Genomic DNA, 23,620 nt, shown 5'->3' on the forward strand with positions numbered 1-23,620 from the left:
GTGCAAACTAATATTTAGTTGAACCGCCTCTGGCCCTCATGACAGCAGCACATCATCGAAGCTTCGACAAGATCAATTTCTGAAGATAATCAACTGATAGTTTGTGGTTCCAAACACAAATTATGGCTTCCTGAAATTCACCAAGGGTCTTTGGTTTCTTTCTGGCAACTGCAGATTCCACACGAATGCAACAGTTCTCTATAGGATTCAGGTCCGGGCTGTTTCCTGGCCGGCTAAGAGTTGCAATGGACCATTTCTTCCAACCATTTTTTCACCTATAACAAATGTAAACACATTACTGTCAAACCTCTAATGCAGAAATGAAGCTAAAGTAACTAAAGAAGAACCTACTTACACTTTTCTAACTAAAGAAGAGCCTAATTTCACATCCTTCCTCACGTAAAGCAACAATATCACTCTTTCTTCATGGCGTTAACTGCACTACCTCGCCATCTTGACACAAGCAAGGAATGGCTGCAACTCTTGCAGTGCGTGCTTATATAGCTGAAAGTAACAGCTGATGCAATATGATGTCATCACCTACACCTGTCAATCTTATCTGACGCAAAATGGCATCATCACCTACGCGTGTCAATCTTATCTGATGCAATATGGCATCATCACCTACGCGTGTCAATCTTATCTGATGCAATATGGCATCATCACCTACGCGTGTCAATCTTATCTGATGAAATCTGTAAGAAATATTGCCATATACTTACGTTATTCAGACGACAATTACAATTTGCAATATGCAATATTTTAAGGGGTGATGCACTTTCTTTGAACACCTGTGTGTGTGTGTGTGTGTGTGTGTGTGTGTGTGTGTGTGTGTGTGTGTGTGTGTGTGTGTGTGTGTGTGTGTGTGTGTGTGTTACTAATGCTGTACAAGCTTGTTTTCTTGCATCATCTGCCACTATTAATACTAACTGGTGATCATACCATATGACAACTTACATTTGCATAGTCATAAATTTAATTATCTGTTGATGCCAATTGAAAAAGGTTTCTAATTTTTTTGATCAGTAAGTACAGCTTATTCTAGCATAATACTGTATTCTTTGGTGGTATTTCCTGTGTTACCAAACCTTGGGAATTGAGATCATTCTAAATAGCTTTCTAGTTTTACTAATAAATGGACCTTTCACAAGCCCATATACTCATTATCCTTTCCTCAAAAGTATAAGTGGACTGGTAAAAAGCAATATAAGCAACTGCCATTTAGGAGGATATATATGTCGCAGTTAGATAAAGCATGTACAAATAACATCTATATTTATTCAAAACTTAATTTTTGCAGCAGATAAAGAACTTTATCTTTAATAACACATTGTACTAAATACAGCCAAGCTTCTGTAAATTTATTTTCAATAATATATCAGCTTGAGCAATTTTCTAATACAAAATAAACATTTTTAGTCCATTTTTAAACAGTTCATTTATTTTTTTTTTTTTAGTGCAGATACCGGAATTGATAATTCTTTTTGTATCCACACCAATAAAAATATGAGACACCAACTTAAAAAATATGCAATATTTAACTAACAGTCGCATTAGTTATGTTATATATGACACTGGACATTGTTTGTTGTTTGTTATTTGGTTTTTAGGAGCATTAGCAACTAAGGCCATATTGCTCCGGGATATGCGGTGGTCATTCCCTGACCTTTCCGCATCCTCCGTATTTGGTGGTGACGGGCTCAAACCCGGTCTAATCAAGAAACGTGTGCTATGCACTGCTGCTCCTTCCCACCTGGCGACACTGGACAAGCTTTGGAATTGGTCTTAGGTTTTCATATTCTCAACTAAATTAAGTATAGTTTTCCATAATGTCATTAACTACATACATCAACATTCCCACCTACACTTTTGTCCTAGTGAAAACACATATGCTCTGCTACATTAATCAGACAATATCCAGACAAACTACTGAATGATTTTATTTTACAGTATAAAGTAAAATATTTTTATGTAGCATTTTAAAACAATTAATGATAAAATGAAAGATGGCCCAAACAATTTAAATTGATTGGGCCATCTTTAGCTATTACAATATAACCACAATCTATATACACGTTTCAATAAAAAAACATGTGCTATAACATGAATAAATATGCAGGTTAACTAGTAATTAAATATGCAGTAAAATTATTTATCTGAAGAATATCAGCAGTTAATTGACCTTATATATTAATGCTACAAATCTTATTTATTTATTTTATTTTTGGCCAGTACAACAAAAGCTTGTAGCTTTCTTGCACTATATGGCCAATACTAATACTAATTTTTCTTAACAGGTTGTTATATTATTTACATAAATACTGCAAGGAATTTGGACATTATATTAAAACTTCGTAATCACCATTTATAAAATACAAATTTTAATTAAAAAATATATATATATATACATAATACTTAAGAACTATAATACCTCAATTTTTTAATGTTAAATACACAGTAAACTGAAGTTAAGTTATTAATAAATCCCAACTCAATTCTGAAAATGCTAAGGGGGGGGAAGTTGCTTCTTGTCCGAATGTAACTGAACCTTCTAGTCTCTTGCCAAAGCTGTCAGCTGCAACTTCTGTACATACTCCCACCAGTGCTACAACATGATGATTCCATTACAACTCATCTAAAGATAAAGCTGAATTATTTGCATCTTACTTTTCCCTATAACTCTTGCATTGAGGGTGTTCTGACAGAGAGATATTAGAAAAACTGATAGCAATCTTAAAGCCGAAAAACTTGAGGTTCTGTTGGCATATCTCCACTTGTTCTTAAAACCTGTACTCCTGAGTTAATCATTTTGAGTTGCCTTTTTATACTCTTTTATTCAAATGGTGTTGTCCCTACAGTGTGGTAATTTGCTCTTATCCAATAAAGTCCTTAAAAAGGGTGACAAAATCCCTCCCTTCCAAATTATTTTCCTACTGCACTTACCTCAACTCTTTCCAAAACTAATTAAAAACATCCATCAATTGCTGACTCACACGCTAGCTTAAAATCTTCATCTGATTTTATGTTTGATAACATGGATTCTATCAGTGTTGGCCCAATGGTGATATCGTGAATTACATACTCATCCTTGGACAAATTCCATAGAAAATTTCAGAAAAACTGCCCATGCAAACTGTTAGGCTGGCTTTTGATTGTCTAGTAAAAGGTCTTCTAAACAGGCTTCCACCTTAAGGTTACCCTCTGTCTTTTGCTATTTAGTAGTTCTCTCTGACCACTTGCCATTTTTTTTTTTTTCTTAACTTGGTCTTCGTCCAGGACGCTCAGGCGACCCTGGCTGAGACCAGCCAGAGAATAAAGGGCAGCCTGGCTACCTCCTAGCGGTGTGTGCGGGCAACATGAGGTCCCACCAGGGGCCCTGCGCCCAAATGCCAGGACACCCAACAGTACCTAACGCAATATGTCATATACAACAGACAACACTTTTCTGGCATTTACAGTAGTTCTGTATTTTTTCACAGCGTACATATGGCGCAGATGTGAGAAATCACAGGTGACACCTGACCCTAACACTATGCACATGACCAATTGCCATGAAGGGTCAGAGAGAGAGAGAAGAGAATCTACAGATAATTTCCAGATGAGCAGAAAATTCATTTAACTTCAAATCCTAAAATCCAGACCTGTCTTATTTCTTGCAAAAAAAAAGAGGGGGGGGGATTTCTGTTCCCATACTAACTGTCAACAATACTTAGTTTCTAAACACGAATACCTATCTTCATTAGGGATAATCCCGACCTCTAACCTCTTTTTGCATAAGATTTGACAAATATTGCTTCTGCATCAAAAAAACTAAACACTTTCACCATTACTTTTCACATCTGGGGTGAAATGCCAAAACGTCTCTTAAACTCTTAGACTTTATCTAAAAGGGTCAGGTTAATGACCCTTCCCTTAAATTTCTTTCCATTCTTTATCACACAGACACTCAGTTTCTACTGCACAATTTTCTATATATACTACTCTTCTGTATATATAGAATCTATATATACTACAGCAGGCCCCCGTTATAACGCGGTTCACTTTACGCTGATTCGCTATAACGCTGTTCTTATATTATAACCCGTATCTGACTATAACGCTGTCACAGATCACTATAACGCTCTTTTACAGATTACATTTTTGACATATTAACGAAATCGTTTCATTTGATAGAGTCGATAGCTTGAAAATGAATAGCAAAACAGCATTAAAACATTTCCCACGCCGACTTGAGAAATTTTCCCACGCTCAGTGAAATTTTCTCGCACGCTAATTTAGTTTCAGTACAGTGACTTGTTAGATAGTTCCGAGATCAACATTTTAAGAAATGATCAAGTATATTGCTTGTAATATTTGCGTTATATGCATTTATCCGAAGTATAGTCATCACTCAGTAGAGTATTAGACATTGTGCGTAACGGAAAGTTTACTTGAACATTGTATCGTAATTAATTCAACCAACGCAGTTACATTTTCGAAGAGTTAATAATGGCCGATAAGGATGAAAAAGCAACAACGTCTGAGCGCAGTACGAAGACTATACATGTAAGAAAAAGACTGAATTTGAAAATTAAATTAGACGTTTTGAAGCGAATCGATTCCGGTCAACGACAAGTGGATGTGTGCCATAATTTAGGACTTGCAACTTTAACTGTAAGAACAATTATAAAAAAATAAAGAATTAATTTTTGCAGCGGGAAAGATAGCTGTTCCACTGCAAGCAACTAGGACGGCTATTAGGATTGAAATGGAAAGACTTTAATTTTGTTGAAGATAATATTCCAATGCAGAATTCAGTTAAGTTAAATATTAAAAAAAGAGAGAGAGAGAAAGAGATTAGCCAATATGATGATCTGAAGAAAACTCGCCTAAAAAAAAAAAAAAAAAAAAAAAAAAAAAATGTGGAACCATTTAAAACTGGTAAGGGCTGGTTGAATAGATTTAAAATCCAGGGAGAAGCCGCAAGTGCAGATCAAAGAGCCGAAACTTTCAAAAAAGAACTTGTTAAAATTATTGAAGAGGGATATTATGTGTTAAACTTCTCAACAAGTTTTTAACATAGCTGAAGCAGGACTTTTGTGGAAACGAATGGCTAAAAGAAGTTTCATATTGAAAGAAGAAAAAAACATGCCAGGTTTCAAAGCGGCGAAGGATCGGTTGACTTTATTGTTGGTTGTAACGCTGCGGGGGATTTAAAATTAATACCCCTTTTAGTTTATTTGGAAGAGGGCCAAAGTTCAACTCAAAATCCACACATTTTTCATGATTAAATTCATTATTTTAATTGGAATTTTAAATTTACTTTTGATACGCAAGTAGTTACCACATAATTATACGTATGTAATGCAGAATATTTTATATGTGCAAATATTTGAATATTAAATATTTTGACCGACATTTGTGCATCTTTTCATTACTGTTTATTATTCATTAGGAAATATCCTATGGCACCGACCGCAGCTCATAAATACATATGTTACCTTATGGGAAAGCGGCGCTCGCTTAGCGCGGATTCACTTAGCGCTCTGTTTTTCCGGAACGAATGATCAGCGTTAAGCGGGGGTCACCTGTATTCCTTCTTCCAAACCAGTCCAAACAGATATCTGAACTAGTCACTATCCATTTGCAGTTTTGACTCCAAATTCACTGAATTAACTTTTACTCTTCTTAATTTATCCTTTCTATTTCTGTTCTTTGGAACAACCTTTCTTTGGATGTGTTACCTTAAAATCATAATCTACAGAAATTAAAGTCCAAAGTCAACAAATATCTTCTATCTTCCCAACCTCTACTCACACATGATACTCTTAAGTTTTGATACCTTTCGTGTTCAGGTCACTGAGAGGAAAAGAGGGGTAAAAAATTTAGTCAATCACTGAAATTAAGCTGAAGAACAAACACCACATCTAGTTTCATTTACTGAACACAATTATTCATATTAATTTGATTTATTCTACATGTATAAAAATACTAAAGTGATTCCAAAGATTTTTATATATTTCAAGCACAGAATTTTTAGCGAAACAAAAAAAAAAAAATCACTTTGAAAAACACTCAAAACAATATTAGTATATTCTTACTGATGCCTACACATTTACTGTCCTATTACTAATATTAGAAGTGGGATACAATGTGCAAAAGCATCTTATATGTTAAAAGCATTGGCAAAATTTTAATTTGAAATTTTTTCCAATGTTAAAAATTGACATGGTAAATGTTACAACAAACAAATATCATCAAATTAAAAGTAGTGTTTTAATCTCCTATATACAACAAGGTCAAAAACAAAGTATATCTGAGGTATGAACTAGGAGAGTAGTAACATTACCATATAGGCAGTGCAGCTGTTGTGTTTCTCAAATTATTTCTATTCATAATGCATACACAAGATTAAAAAAAAAAAACAACAGACCCAAGTCACCATTAAAAACTTTCAACAGTGACTTGACATTTAATACTACAGGAAAACCAGATATATACAAAAACTGTGGAAATCGCAGGCAACAAATAAACGAGTAATAATATTTTAGCATATATTTTAATATGTGAGCATTAGCTTATTTATTCAAACCTAAGTTGACTTACATTTGAAATCATGTCCCTAACCCACACCCCAAATGAAAAAACACAAGTGAATTACTGTATAAAGATTACAAATGAAAGACAAAAGTAATAATTCTTCTGTGAAGATTACTACACAGGCTTTGGGCAGTATATATGAAACAAATGTTAAAAATTTTTCAATATCTCTTATATTCAAAATACTGAAGTGGAAAGAGGTAAAAATCAGAGCAATTTGTATTCATATATCACTTAAAGAAGCAAAGTATTAGCAAAACAATAAGCCAAGTTATAATCAGAATTCTTCTGAAACAGCACCTTAGCAGAAGGAGGCTACTAGTTTAAGTCCTATTTAAAGCTTAACAAAAGTACTCACTCACTCACACACTCACAATAATTTTAATACTACACTACTTTAGAAAATAATTTAATTTGGTCTATTTATGTGGCACTAATGCTATTGCTAACGAATACAATTAGTCATTATATACACATGAAATTTGATATTAAGTATAATCTTCAGATTAATGAATATTATGGGAATTGTGAGATTAGATGAACTGTTCAGTTGCATTACAGGCTATGCGGTGCTGACTAATGCTAGGTGTGCCTAAAGGTACAATTAATAGCAACATAATTGCTAAAATAATTACATAATTAATCTAATACTAAAAACAATGCTAAGAACTAAAACTAATGTTAATACTAATATTATCATTATCAATCCATTCATCCACATGGGCATTCCTCCACTACTCCTCAGAGGCTTTGAACAGAGAAATAACCAAACAATATGAATGGCTCATGCATACCCATTTCTGTTATCCCAATAACGGTTTTACTGATTACAATAAATGTTAGTGCTTTGTTTATTGATAAGGCCAATTTCCCCCCCCCTCCTGTAATCTGAAATTAGAGTCTGAAAATTAATACAGATTAAATTTATTGTTAAAAGAGGTAATAAGAGCAAACTGGAATTGGAACCCAAAGCCCTATGGGTATGTTAGAAAACACAATACTTATACTTATGAAGTAAGACCAAAGAACTCCACAATTGCAGTAGTAGGCAAGAAAAGAGAGAGTTCATAATTGGCAGGTATATACTGCATTTGAAAGTGCCACCCAGAATTATAATGGGTCATAGTTACTGAGAAATCATAATTAAAATACCACTAATTAAATACATAGAAAAACTAATTAAATATGAAAAATTACTACTAAATTAATTACAAAAAATACCACTAATTGATTAGGAAATAACCCCAGGGGCTCACATCTGGTGAGTATGGGCTTGGCAAACCCAGGGTCCTGAGCTGGATATCATCATTCTTCTCTTTCTTGGTGATTCCTTTCTACTTCTGACTCTCTCTCTCTCAGGGTAAGTTGGGGAATTTTTTTTTTTTTTTGGCTGGTGCAGCATAAACCTCAGGCTTCCTTGCACCATATGGCTAATAATAACAATAATAATAATAAGAAGAAGAAGAAAGAAAGAACTGTATCTACTTGGCAAAGATTGGTGTAATCTTCCTACACAGCATAACAAGCCAACAAATGTCCAGCACAGCAAGGTAATCTATAATACACTTATGTCCTCCTAACCAAAAGAAATTTCAACTTATAATGAAACAGAGGAAAGCACTTATTAATGTTTTAGACATAGATATTTATTATGGCCAATTTGCACAATGATATGATCATGATGATATTAGTATTGGCATTATTTTTAATTTTCAGTATTAGATTAAACATAGGCAAATATTTTGCTACTAAACTGTGCCTTTAGCATTAGTCAATACCATACAGACTTAATCTGCCTGTAATGCAACTGACCAGTTCATCTAATCTCACATAATTTCTATAATATGCATTAGTCTAAACCAGTGGTTTCAACCTTTTTTTAATAACGGTACCTCTAAGTAATTTATTTTGTTTTGCAGCACCCCTGTTTTCTGCCTGTTAGATTCGATTCTCTCTCAAAAATATATAATATTAAATAATATATGTTATATGATAGTTATTACAATAATATAATTATAAAAATTACATTTCATAATACAAATCATATATATATATACAGTATATAATTTTATTCTTTATATAGAGGTACTCAGTAAACATCAATTATAGATCACCACAAAATTAAAAAGATACTGTATACCTTTTTATAATGAAATAAACATATACATTTTTTTAAAAAATAGTTTAAGTAACTTAAACCCAAATTACATGGCACCCCTGGAATGTTGTTGCGGCACCTTAGGGTGCCGCAGCACCCCAGTTGAAAACCACTGGTCTAAACTTTTCCTTCAAAACTACATATATGTTAGATGCTAATAAATATGGAATATGCTCTTGCTTCAAGTGTTGTATTTTTTCTCAACAAACAATTCACAATACAATTTAAATTAGTGAAGAAAAAAAAAGAAATGGGTTTTGTAGAATGACTCCATTTTTTGCTATCATTTAATTCAATCAGTTTTTCATTAGTCTAAAGATTATACTTAATATATATATATACATATATATTTTTTAAATCATAAAATCTGTGATTCCACCTTTAGCCTACACATTTCTTCTAACCTTGTATACAAAGCCTCAAATTTTAACATGTTCCATGGGAGAAGGGGGGGACAATTTTCTCGTATAGCTGTTATATTGTTATTTGGGTTTTTTTTTTTTTTTTTTTAGGAGCATTAGCAACTAAGGCCATATTGCTCCGGGAATGTGCGGTGGTCATTCCCTTGACCTTTCCGCATCCTCCGTATTTGGTGGTGACGGGCTCGAACCCTCTCGTATAGCAAAGCTCAATAAAGCAACACCAACCAATTTCATTATTCTTAATTATTAAAAACATTTTAACTATCTTGTAATATAACACTTTTCTGTTCTAATATCCTGTGTTTCAAAAGTAGCTCAAAAAATAAACAAATAAAATAAAAATAGCTTGCATTATACTATATATGAAATACTACAAATTTTGACAAAAAGTTTATGTTTAAACCTATTAATAATTAAACTTCTCAACAAATCGACTCTCCAAAAGAGTATAATTGATAAATTTCAAATGATTAAATATCGTTTGAGACAAAATTTAAACCACTTATCCAGGATCATTTCTTCTGTTTCTAATTATGCTTTACAACCACCATCCATAGCTAGATGTTATTTTATCACTCTTGCTGCATATCTCTAACATATCTAGAATATAATGTACTTGTCAAAAAATAGAGGAAAACAATTAAATGCACAAGCAAAATTTTGAATGTGAATAAAAGCCTAAGAATGAGCCTAAGAATAAATTATTCTTAGGCTCATATTCTTATAAACTGAAAAAATAAAAATATTTTATTTTTTGATGTCAAAATGATCAGATGTATTTTCAAAAAATACTCCTGACACAAGTTAGTTATGCTTAAAGAAATAATATTTAGAACACAATTTTTGGGCTTTTATTAGGCAAACAATTTTTTGGTAGGTGTATAACTTACACCTATCAAATTGGATAACTTACACCGTTATCCATAATGTCAACCTAAAACAGAACTGAACAGACTTCAAAAACCACAATTCAAAAGTTAATCAAGGGTGGGTATTATGATTAGATGACCTTCATTTTACAAACAGTTTGCAAATTACACAAACAGGTATAAAGTGTATACTTACATGAATGTGGCCAAAATTTTAAAATAAAAATACATTCCATGTGTAAGTAAAATTTCAATATACGTGGATTTTTTTTAAATTAGAGTAAAAATAAATGCAGTAAGAATAATAACAATGGAAATAAATATCTATTTTGTTTTTCTAAACTTTATAACTATTCTAAGCAGGAATGAGCAAGTTTTAAAAGAAGCCAATCTGGGGTGCATGACTTACACTGCTCAGCTGATAACTCACTCCCCTCCTGCATCATGTCAAACAATGTGCTGTTTCCTGCTAGAAACAAAATGTATTACTTCAAGAACAAACCTGAACAATGAACCTTAAACAGAAATGATCCTCTTAAAGATCATATCATAGCTAAGAATATTTCTGATGATACACTGCATTTTTTAAGCAACTGTACAAACAATATATTCACTTCACAGATATTCCATCCTCTCTATTCCAGCATAGTGAAAGTTATACAGTAATTTATGAGCATTTTAAAAAATTCTGAAACTTTGCCCCAGCATTTCAACTGTTTTTTAAAATTAAACTTTTCCTTTAAAACTACATATATTAGATGCTAATAAATATGGAATATGCTCTTGCTTCACTGTGTTATATATATATTTTTTTTTATCGATGAACAATGCACAATATAATTTAAATCAGTGAAGAAAAAAAAAGAAATGGGTTTTGTAGAATGACTTCATTTATCATTATGTATCTAGCCTAATTATTAAATAAAAAGGGAACAGGATTATATTTAAATGCAGGTATTGAAATAATTTTATTAAAAGTGCTTCACCATGCTTCCTCCGTTGACAGCAACAGACTTGGGCTTTTTTTGCTCACTTTAGAAACAACACCATTATCCATGTCAACCTAAAATTACCAATACCATTTTTAAACGAATAGCTTCACCAAGAAAGTAAATCAATCATCATTAAAAACTCAAGGCAACACTATTACAGCTGTTTTGGGCCTTGTTAGACCCTCTCAACAGAGAGAAAACAGTTTCCTATGATAGCAAAATGGAAAAAATATAATGCAGATGTGGTTGTTTTTTTTTTTTTTTTTTTTTTTTTTTAAATAATAGCTTAACTATTATCTATCTTCTTTTCTATTAACCTGGATCTGGGTCCAAAGTGTCTTCAAAAACCTAGACGAACTTCAGCAATGTTGTGCTCTTCGTCTACTAAGTCTACAGAGCTGAAATCCCCAATATCTTTCAACAAAAGTGCTTTCTTTAATTTTGCCATTGAAAATTCTATAAATCTTTGTTAGTTATCATGCAAACTGTAAAAATGCTAGACCGATTAAGCCTTTTCTTGATAACTGTGTATATATATATACATGCTTAAAAACATAAATTTAATAACAGTGGCACTTCTCACATACAATTATCGAAGCTCCTTATGCTTTATGGCAGCATATCCACTCATTACACTGTCTAGCTTCTTGCCAAGGGAAAGCCTAACTGGCATGCAGATTTTTCGATTGACACTTCAGTCACTATCAGTCAAGTTAATAAGGGAGATAATATTCAAAACTCCCAAATATGAGAGAATAAAAACATGTCTAAAGTGCTGCAGTACTTTATTTTAAAAAAAAAATTAATAATAATAAATCAAATAAGTTAAAAAATGTTTTTAATATAAACACGGATTTTTCAAAATTGTATTCATAACAGATTGAAAATAAAGGTGGCATCAAAATGTGAACAATTCTGAATTATTTCTTGCTGATTTTTAAATGTATAAATGAGTTAACTTTTTACCCTATTAACTGAGTGTGCATGTAAGAAATAGAAAAAACACTGGTATAACTAAATATAGGTTAAAAGAGAGAACTGTGCTTTGCATCTAGCACTTACCTTAGAAGGAACGGTTGCCTGGATTATTTCCTTTAAGAGATTAAATGTTATAATTATAAAAATCTTTGGCTGTTTGGCTATTTAGTGCTATCAACAAATATAGTGTTAACTGGTGAAAAATAAAATAACCACACAATATGGGAGGGGGATGAAGAAAGAGTATAATAGTGAGTGATACTTTGTATTTAAATGCCATCATTGTCATGATTAATTATGGTATTTCCACAGATTGAGAAGCTATTCCAATTTTGCCAAGATAAAAAAAAACTTTCATAAGCAGAAAGTGAAGTCTCTGAAGGTTAATTATTATCACTGACCACTAGAAAACAACTACTAACACTTTTCCTTAAATCCAAATAGAGATTACCGTATTTGAACAGCATATAAGACACACACACTTTTTTTCCGAAAAAATGCCTTGAAAAATGCCCTGAGTCCTATATGCGACAGTGAGCCCTCCCTCAGTGGCATCGGAGCAAGCCGGCAGGTTGTATTTCGCCGTTCAGTCAGACTATTTTCATTTCTGAAGGATAACGGGACACCTTAGGGTACTTTTGGACACAGAGTTGTTTGGAATCAGTTCCAAGAAGTTTCGAAAGCCAGGGAACACAGGAAAAGCCTTACAAAGTGGTGGAAGCTTCAAGATTCTTCTCCAGGTTTCTCAATAGTTCGCCGATCCTTTAAAAGGTGGCACGACCGGGGGGCCAATTAGTTCTGCGCAGGCTTTCATGATGTTGAGTGTGTTTCCGTGTACAGTAAGTGTACTTTAATTGTGTGTGAAGTGACTATAATCATGACAATGAATTGTAATCAATGCGGGTGGCAAGTCCATAAACAAGCCATTTAAGCAAAATATGAGAGAACAGAGAAACAAACAGATGGGAGAACCAGATCATAACCTCCCACCCACAGGAAGAATAGAGACCCACCATTGCACAGGTGTGTGAATGGGTTTAAGGAATCTTGGAGAAATATAAGTGGTAAAATAATTATAAAGTCTTTCAAGAAGACTGGAATTAGTAATGCCTTGATGGTACTGAAGACATTGCGTTATTTGAGGACAGCAATACTAACATTAGTGAGGAAGAGTTTTTGGTATTTGAAGGCAATGATTTTTTTGGTTTTCAAAATGACTTAAATTTCCCTTTGCAGAACACTAATGTTTTTTTTTTCCCATTCCCTCACTGTCTTTTTGTTAATTTTCAATTCTAGTGGTAGTTTGCTTCGTATAAAATATTTTCTAATGTAGCTAAGATACTTTTATTTCTCTTTTAAATTGCTGTATTGGCAAAATAATAATGATAATAATTAAATAATGTATTATTATTTTTCTTGCTGTTCTGATCACATGTTTAGGATGAGCTATTTTCTACTATACACATTAGAATAAATATTAAATGCCTAAATACACTAAAACTTTTTTTTCCTTAATTTTCCTTTCTAAAATGGGGATGCATCCTATATGCCCATGCGTCTTATATGCCATCAAATACAGTATATTTCAACTACAGTTGAAGATAGTTGGTAAAGAATAACACTTTTCTTGCTCCTACTTTTTGATCTAACAGTAAACTCTCCTCAATCACAAAATGCATTGCTGGCATTCTCTCAAATGCGTATTGCCATTTTTCTTACTCCACTGGCAAAAAAAAAAAAAATCAATGCTACAAAAACTGCAGATATTCATTTAATGCATTCACTAGCTGGAAGCCACAGGCCAGAAGGGCAGCAAAACCAATGTGTGGTTAGATCCCACAAAGAAAACACAAAAATACGTTCTCTCAATCTTAGCTTGAGATATGGAGCACTGACGAGGACTTCAAGATAATAAAAGAAAGAAGTCCCTGCAACATCCTCTGAGAAAAAGATAAGTAATGCTGTTGATACCAGCCAATTTCTCAAGATTAAGTGTCCACACATCACCAACGTACCTTGTTTATTTTGGCTGGAAGACAAACTAAACAAGGTACAGTGATATTTAATTTAATTTAATGTGATATATATATAATAAAGATTAATAAAAGCATTAAAAAAATTGGTAGTTAACAATTTGAGCTCTGCATTTTTTGTAACAACTTTACGCTATGCAGCATTATACAGCACAACACAAGGATAACTGGGGTGTAAACAAAGAGGTGCCATGTTCTCCTTCCAGATGCACTGGGAGTAATTTAGTAATTTTTTAATGCAGAAATGTTTGTGAGTTACTGCTGAGTGAACAGAGCAGTTTTAAAAGACAAAAAGGAGAAATTGAGATTAATGCATAACATCTACTGGGATAAAACATTTTCCCGTTCATAACCTAAAAAATTGGCATGAACTATAAAATATTTAAGGGCAAAGGCCTCATGGTACAAAGTAGAATGACTAACATATAGGTTAGTGCAAAAGCATCATTTTAACGTAGCCATCTACCAAAGTAGTTAAATTAATTAATTAAATTGGCATTGTTTTGATTATATCGCATATCGTGAATGCCTTCGCAACGAGTTTCCATGGTATTGTACTACCTCGAATACGTAACACTTCACCAGTGGAAAAGATTACTGTTATTTATTCTCGGTGGATACCACCACCCTGGTAGCACCATTTCAAATACTTGTTGGCTTCTCCTCAGTGGGTCGGCAGGTACTCTGTTGTTGCAATAGTGACAACCCATTTATGAAGTATAACTCTGAAGTACATCTGATATTGTGAAGGTATTCACATTCACAATATGAGGTGTACTTAAATGATGCCATTTTCAACTACTTAGTAGTTGTCTATGTATAGACATCATATGATGCTCTAAACATATATTTTAAATTATTTTTTGAAAATGAAAACACTTCTGAAGCACTTTAGACATGTTTTTTTTATCCCATGTTATTTGATAGATTTGAATATTATCTCTGACAGGCAGTAAGTGAAATGTCAATTGAAAAATCTGTGATCTTCAACAATTGCATGCCAATATGTTTTTTTTTTTCTTTTTTAAATTCAAACTCCAAATATGAGAGGTATTAGAACCCATAGTACTTAGTACCATGCATGGGCTGGAGGTTGAGAAGATGAAAGAAGAAACTCTTTGATATTAGGCTTGAACTTCTGTAGATTGTAATTTTCAGGAAATATGTATGATCCAGGGAATGAAGTTGAACGAATAAATGAGGAAGAAGAAAATTTGGTTCTGTAAGTTTGAAGTTGAACACTAAAAGGATGTTGACCGGTTGTGACACATATTCAGACTGTTTTAGAAGAGAGAGAGAGAGAGAGTAGGAATTATAGAAGCCAGTTCAGAAGAACAGTGCCCATGGAAGTATCTATGGAAAAGACATGCAGCAGAAACAGAATGTCAATGAGACAGAGTGGAGAGACTCTGTTAGAGGTGAGTCATTAATTTACCTAATTGCTCACTTTTGAATGGAATTTAGAAGCCTGAGAAAGGTTTTTGGGGCACCACCCCAGATATAGGAACAATATTTCATGATAGAGGGGATTTGTGATTTGTACAGAGTGAACAGCTGTTTGGAAGAAAAGTAACACAGACAGCATAAGATAAAACCCAGTTTTTTAGATACAGAGGAAGCAATATTTGTAATATGCTTATGCCAAAAGAGATTACAAGTCAGGGTAATCCCCAATAGAAATTTCTAGACAAGATATATGATCTTGCCTAGTTTGGACTGATTAATAACTGTTTTACAATAGTTGCAAGCTTTGGCATAGGCAGAAAATGAACCAGGAGATATGGATACAAGCCAAATACGATATGCAACATTCTTCTCTTGAACATTCTTAGCACATTAATTGGAAATCCAAGGTTTAGATAAAGAATGAGATTTTAAGGTGGAGTGTGGAATAAAGGATTTAATCCCTACAAGAATAATTTCACTAACACAATCTGAGAAAACCTTGACATCAGATGATCTGAAACAGGAATCTGACCGAGGAAAAGAAATTTCACAGATCATCCCATTTTGCCTTCTTGTAATGCCAAACAATACAAGGTTGAGAATGGCCATGACAGAAAGGATCCTCAACCACTCACCTCAACTGTGTAATATGAAGGGTTGTTTGTGAGAAAAAAATCAAACGTGTTGGCTGCGTGGTTAGGATTGTCTGGTATTCTAGTAGGTAAATGAAAAATCTGTGTGATTTCATTAGTAATTGCAAAAGCGTCAGCATCTCGACCAGCTGTTTCCGTGCAACTAGAAAATGGAAGCCAGCTGTTGTTGTGAGTATTAAAATCGCCAAGGAAAATAACCTCCCTGTTAGGAAAGTTGAACTGGAGAAAGTAAAGTTTCAAAGACAGGAAATCAAAGAGTTCCAAGTGATTAGTGGAGTTGGGAGAATGATAGAAGCAACATATGAATTTGAAAGAATGTGGTAGAGATATTTTAAGCTAGAGAAGATTGAAAAGAGGAGATTCCAAATTACGAAGTCTCTGATAGGGAATATCAGAATGGATATAAGCAAAAGTACCACCTTTGAAGCGAAAGGAATCATAGAGCAAATAATTCAAAATAGATGAGCAGTGGTTGAATCAACCGATAACTGGGATTCTGTCAGAAAAAGTATATGGAATTTGATACACTGTAAGTGGAAATGGACATCATTGAGCTTAGCACTGAGACCACATATATTCGTGAAACGAACAAGGAAGCACTTAGGAGGTTTAGATCTTTTTGCAGATAAGTTCTATTCTATTATTTTGACAATTTGTCGTGTATTCAGAAGTAAGGAAGGTGGCAAGGACATCTGTTATGAAGTAATGAAATTTTTGGATGTGGTATATACAGTGAAACTTCTCCTAACAGACACCTCTCTTTAACGGACATCTCTCTACAACGGACATCTCTCTACAACGGACATTTTCAAATTCCCCAACTCTCTCTATTGGTTTTAACGCGGTTTCAGCTTCTGTCTAGCGGACATTCTCTGTAACGGACGCGGACAGGCAATCTGCACTGTTTCGTTTAGATTAGCACTTAATTTGATATCCCCATAACGGACAGCGGGCGAGCTCACGGCCCTTTTTCTAGGAACGTTTCTTCCACGTATTGCCTCAATCGTGTGTTTATTTTCTATTTCCGATTCTCTGAATTTTATTACGTCGCGGTTCTAAACCCTTTTTCAAGAATTTAAGGCACATGTAAAACTTCTGATGAATTCGGTGTGTGTGTGGGGGGGGGGTGAATTTGGTCGGCCTTTCGCCTTTTGAGTTTCAGTTTTGTTCAGTGTCGTGTGAAGTGCACAATGTCTTCTTGTAAACATTTAACTTTAAAAGATAAAATCGAACTCATTAATGCGTACGATCGGCAAAAAAATAGTGTTCACAATCTCGCTGCAAAATTCAAAATCGAGAAGACGCAGGTAAGCAACATCCTAAAGGGAAAAAATGAACTGCTCAAACAATTTTGGCAACACGGAAATGATCAGGTTCAAAAATCATTCCCGAAAACTGTTGGACTTCAAATTGACAATGTTACGTATGAGTGGTTTTGTCGTGCACGTGCTAAAAAAATTCCCATTAATGGGCCTATTATTAGGGAAAAGGCTTTGGAGGTTGCGAAATCTATGGGAGTAAATGAGTTCAAACTAGACAAGTTCAAAACTTGGCATAAAATTTCTTGGAAAACCGTAAGTGGCGAAGGTGGATCTTTTGATACTGGGGTTATAACAGAATGAACCATCAAATTGGAAGATTTATGTCATGATTTTGAAGCTAAGGATATTTACAACTGTGACGAAACAGGGTTGTTTTTTAAAGCTCTTTCTGAAAAAAGCAATGAGTCTAAAAAACGAAAAGTGTCAGGGCGGAAAAATTTCTAAGGAACACTTGACTGTACTATTGTGTACAAATATGCTGGGAGACTTTGAACAACCTCTTGTTATAGGAAAACCACAAAATCCTCATTGTTTCAAGGGCATAAAGTTGAATCTTTTGAATGTTGACTGGAAGTCTTTTTTTTTACTAATAAAAAAGTGTGGATTACACGAGATATCATGAGCGAATGGATAAGTCACTTTAACCAAAACATGATTCGTCAAAATAGAAAAATTATTCATTTCATGGATAATGCTGCATCTCACCTGCACATTGAATTGTCCAACATTCAAATCGTTTTTCTGCCACCAAACACATCTGCAGAGTGTCAGCCCTTGGATCAAGGGATAATAAAAAAATTTAAACTTCACTACAGAAAATGTGTTTTAAGACATCTCATTGCAAACATGAACGATGTAACATGTGCGAGTGACCTTGCAAGAAACTCAGCATCCTGGATGCGATTCAATGGATTTCCTCTTCAGTAAACACAATTAGAAAACAAACTGTCGTGAACTGTTTTGTAAAGTCTGGCTTCTCAAACGCAAAAATTGAAGTTGTGAACAGCAATGTGGAGCACCAAGAAGAACAAGAACTTCAACATCTATTGATAATGTACGATACTTTCGCTACAAGTGACCCTGGCTACAAAGATATAGACTCGAACCTCACTACAGAAGATGGTGCTCTAGATATCAACGACATTATCATCGATATTTTTCAAGAAGTTCCTCATGAGGATGAAGAAATGGAAGGAGGTCATTCTGTCGAAGAACATATTAACGACGAACCACCGATGAAAATAGAAGACGCGCTCATACAAATCAATCGTTTAAAAATGTTTTTAGCCGCTGAAGAAGATACTGAAGGACTTTCGATGGTTTCTTCACTCCAAACAAATGTTGAAAACAAAATTATCAGCCGGAAGAAGGTGCAGAAGAAAATAAGTGATTACTGTATGTATTTTTCTTAAGATAAAGTCATAATATGCATAGCACAATTGTATGTATATTATTTACAAAAATATTGTGCAAAATCTGTATATAATTTAATTTAATTTTACATTAAATGTTTAATGATTTTTCTTTATCTCTTGTGTATGTAATTGTATATTATTTACAAAAATATTGTTCAAAATCTGTATATATTTTAATTTAATTTTACATTACACATTTAACGATTTTTCTTTCTTTCTTTTTTTTTTTCTCCCTCAGACTTCTTGTTAGCGGACACTTCTCTCTAACGGACACATTCTCGTTCCCCATGGCTGTCCGTTAAAGGGAAGTTTCACTGTACATGCTAAAAATATACCCAGATTCTTGACATAACATGGCCTCGACAATGTCCCCCGCATACACACTACTTGGACTCCCTCCAGTCACTATCTGGCTGAGTAGAGGCAGCAAGATTACACAGTAGCTAAATCAGAAGCCTGCTAGGGAGTTACTAATAGGTTTGGTCCAGTGCACTATCTAGCGGACGCCCTGCAAATACCATTTTAGAGCTGTACCCGTGAAATGTAAGAAAGATTGGATTTCACCACGATAACTATCATAACCGAAAAAGACATCGATTATACTGCATGATGGAAGAGATTGTAGGATTGCCACAGCTTTGCTCTGCAGACTAAACATAGGTTTCACCACTTCAAGCCTCCAATAAGCAAAGTGGTAATACTGCACCAGTTGATGAGAGTCATCTACCACCTAGTATTGCCTGGTAACACAAAGGGATGGCATTCCTCCTTGTGGTGTGGGTGTCACACCTCAACCTCTGCTTACATTTGTTCACACCTGGGTGGTCACCTCCAGTATGCTAGATACCATATTTCAGGACTTGCACATGGAGGTTATATCCAGGGTTATTAACAGTCTCACCATCATGAAGGTGCCAAGCAGAGGATTTGGCTGTCATTGATCGACCAAACTTTGCCAAAATTAGGTCCACTTGACTTGAGTGTCACCTGAATATCAATTCCATCAGCATTTTAGACTTCCAGGTAGCAAGCACAGCCTGGCATACCTAACAGAATGTCTGTGATATCCTCAAGGACCTCACCAACTTCAAGGATGCTGTTATTTGGTTTATAGGAGCATCAGCAACTAAGGCCATATTGCTCCGGGGATATGGCGGTGGTCATTCCCTGACCTTTACTCATCCTCCGTATTTGGCAGTTACGGGCTCGAATCCCGGTCTAATCAAGAAGCGTGTGCTATGCACTGCTGCTCCTGCCCACCTGGCTACGGAGGCGCCTTCAAGGATGCATCCATGATACAAAGCCAGAGAATGTATAATTGGATGTGTTGCCATAAAACAGAGTATGAGCTTCAATACTTGGAGGTGAGAGATGATGCTAATTTTAAATACAGTAAGCCCGTATCCACGGGGAATGCATTCCAAGACCTGCCATGGATGACTGAAACTGCAGATATAAGTGAACACCTGCTGATCCCATATATAACATGATTTTCTTGTACATACATACATATAATAAAGTTTAATTGATAAATTAAACACACAGTAAGACATTACCAACATTAAATATGGTAATAATAAAGTACAGCAGACTCTCAATTTACCGGGATTGGATTAAACAGGAAGCAGATTAACCGGGACACTTCAAGACTCCAAATTAAAAAAAAAAAAAAAAAAACTACCAGAAATCATAAAATTCAAGTAATAACTATAATAGGTTTAAACAGATATTTTGCGAGTCGTAAATAAGCGACAAGAACTGGCATTATAAATCTGTCATTGGGAGATTAGTATACCTATTATCTTGCGACTCCCACTATCTTCACACCTACCACACAAAAAAAAAAGAGACCAAATGTTTAGTTTGATTTAGCATGTCGTGTCAATTGTTGCATTCCATCGCACTGCAAAAGGACAAATTTTGTTTCGTTATTTATGTCAGGGATGTCGGAATTTTTTTTTTTTTTTTTACAGTGACTTTTTTTTTTTTTTTTTTTTGTTTAGAAATTGCAAAAATGATGGGTAAACTTGAAATTATTCAAAAGTTTGAAAACGGCACATTCGCTAAATATCTAAAGAACCATTATAATGTTGGTGACCAAACCATACACGACATTGTAAAAAATAAAGGGAAGCATCGTATTGGACACGCGAGTAGTACGTGTTAAGTTTTTTTTTTCATTTTTTTCCTGTGATTAACCGTGGGTAACTGAATCAGCGGATACGGGGGCACAACTGTACTTGTTTTCAGCATGTGCACAGAATTACTGAGATGAGAACAGTCTTGACTTGAGCCTGCATTCTTTCTGTTTACTCAATTACTAACAGCAATTTCTGGAATTTTCAATAGAGAAGTCAAAGAATACTTTTGTTGAAAGCTATTGGAAGTTTCAGCTGTGTGAAACAAGCAGACGAATAGTATGGCATTGCTGAAATCAAGTTGTTGTTTGGTTTTTAGGAGCATTAGCAACTAAGACCATATTGCTCCGGGATGATGCAGTGGTCATTCCCTGACCTTTCCGCATCCTCCGTATTTGGTGGTGACGGGATCAAACCCCGGTCTAATCAAGAAGTGTGTGTTACGCACTGCTGCTCATTCCCGCTTGACTACGGAGGTGGCCGAAATCATGTGGAGACTCCACATACTTGTCTCCAGGTTAAGGGTTCAATGTTATTCACTTTTATTTTTCAAGACTATTTTTATATTAGTAGTGGCAAATGATGCAAGCATATACAGCATCAGCAAAAAAATATGCTTCTCATGTCATCTGTCCAATCCCTCTAATAACTTGTCTAGTTCTTTCTTAAATTTATTCAAAGTACACACTTCGACCTTCCACAACACCAGACAGTAGTTTGCTCCAACAATCAACCACCTGATGTCTGAAAACCAATTACTGCAAATCTGTCCTACAACCATCCTTCTTCAATATAAATTTATGCCCCATCGTGTGGACTTTTGAGCAAGAGGAAAGGATGGCATTAGCATTTAGCTTACTTACTTAAGGCTGGCTTAAGCACATCAATATGATCTTCCAGGTGCCCAGTTCCCAGAAGGTACAATTTGTAGAACTGAAGCTTTTCTTTGATTTTGTACCCTCAGTGATTATGTTAGCATTTTCTGCACCCTATTTTATTTGTTGATGGCCTTTATGTTGTTCTCTTATATATGTAGTCTAAGAAAGGGCAAGGATGCCATCAGCATTTAGTTTGCTCAATCTATTTAAAGGACTGAGTAAATTAAAATATTTTTATCACTTTAACAGTATCTTATATTAAACCATTTCTCCTTTTTTCAATCTAAGTTTGTCCCTTTGTGTGTTTGTCTGAGAAACAGAATTCCATCATCATTAAGCATTCTCAATCCATTTAAAGCCTTAAACACTTCAAATCAGGTCCCCTTACAAGTGCTGCAATTTGCAAAACTGAAGTCTTCTGTGGTAAGGGTACCTCTGTGTTCTTGACCAACCTGGTTGCTCTTCTTCGCACCTGTTCCAAGAGATACAAATCTTTCTTAAAATGGGACTTCCAGACCTGTTTGTTTGTTGTTTGTTATTTGGTTTTTAGGAGCATTAGCAACTAAGGCCATATTGCTCCAGAATATGCGGTGGTCATTCCCTGACCTTTCCGCATCATCCGTATTTGGTAGTGACGGGCTCGAACCCCGGTCTAATCAAGAAGGGTGTGCTACGCACTGCTGCTCCTTCCCACCTGGCTACGGAGGCGCCGCTTCCAGACCTGTATTCAATACTCTGGATGTGGTCGAACCATTGCCTTATACAATAGGATAATCACCTCTTTTTTCTGTTGGAAAAGCTCCTGTATATCCTTGACAGAACCCCATGAGCTGTTCTAGAAATCTGTCTGCACTGTTCAGAGAACCTCATGTCAGACTGCACAACTCCTAGGTATCTTTTGTTCTCCACCACCTCAAGTGTGATACCACCAATTGGTACGTTATTCTGTTATTCTGGAATTACTGCTGTCCATATGCACTAGAAAAAGGTAGTCTATAGATAATGAATACAGCTTGTTATACCAACTTCAAAACACTGAAAAGACCTTACAACAACAACAACAAAACAATAACTGGGCATTATTATGATGAGTACAGATTCAGAATTATATGTACACAGTGCAGTATACATTGAAAAGATTTTTTGTTTTGTTTTTGTTATGCACTTTTATGAATGTTCTGTCAAACCTTCTTAATGAACTTCTCTATAAAACAAATTCTCTCTACAGTGTTATTTCTAGTGAACTTGAGATTTTATTGCAATTTTATCTTTATATAATGAAATGATGTTTCTCTATAACATGTTTTTGGCTGGAAGTTGGTTCAATGTTTTTTTATTCTACAGGCAGGTATGCCAAGTACGAAGTCCAACAGTGCTTTTTCCTTGGTTTGATAAGTCTGCATAAATTTATAACTGACAGTTAGTTACAAAGGTTTAAAAAATACACTAGGAAAAATTTTGACAACTTAGTCACTACACACTCATTAGCCCAAATCATCTTATAAATCAAGCAGTTTAATGTGAAATTTTAGTTTGTCACATCCCACCTTCAATCCATTTATCATCTGTTATGGCCAACTGTTCAACCTCTTCATAAATTACCTCTTGCACACTCTATAAAGACAATTTATCTAAGCTGGTGACAACAGCCTTGCATACAAAAGCAACAACTGCAAGACAACAAAAGAGGCTCTGAATGATGGCAGCACCAAATCAGTGTGATCATTGGTGTTTGAA

The 23,620-nt window shown here is 34.6% G+C and overlaps 1 protein-coding gene across 7 annotated transcripts in view; it reads right to left on the minus strand.

Annotated features, from left to right (window-relative positions):
- Positions 1-23,620, minus strand: part of Pka-C1 (Protein kinase, cAMP-dependent, catalytic subunit 1) — a 617,895-nt gene that overhangs the window by 212,243 nt on the left and 382,032 nt on the right. For 4 of the 7 annotated variants that reach the window (XM_090374346.1, XM_090374347.1, XM_090374345.1 and 1 more), the window contains one exon: positions 10,438-10,494. The exons of 2 other annotated variants lie outside the window; for them this stretch is intronic. In XM_090374346.1, the coding sequence (XP_090230472.1) occupies positions 10,438-10,494 (57 nt within the window). Of the gene's footprint in view, positions 1-10,437; positions 10,498-23,620 lie in introns of all 7 variants that reach the window. One more of the 7 variants, XM_090374350.1, reaches the window with a different exon arrangement.

The sequence above is a fragment of the Mastigoproctus giganteus genome, chromosome 5 (assembly GCF_048544385.1).
Source record: "Mastigoproctus giganteus isolate SK-2022 chromosome 5, ASM4854438v1, whole genome shotgun sequence".
Lineage (NCBI taxonomy): Eukaryota > Metazoa > Arthropoda > Arachnida > Uropygi > Thelyphonidae > Mastigoproctus > Mastigoproctus giganteus.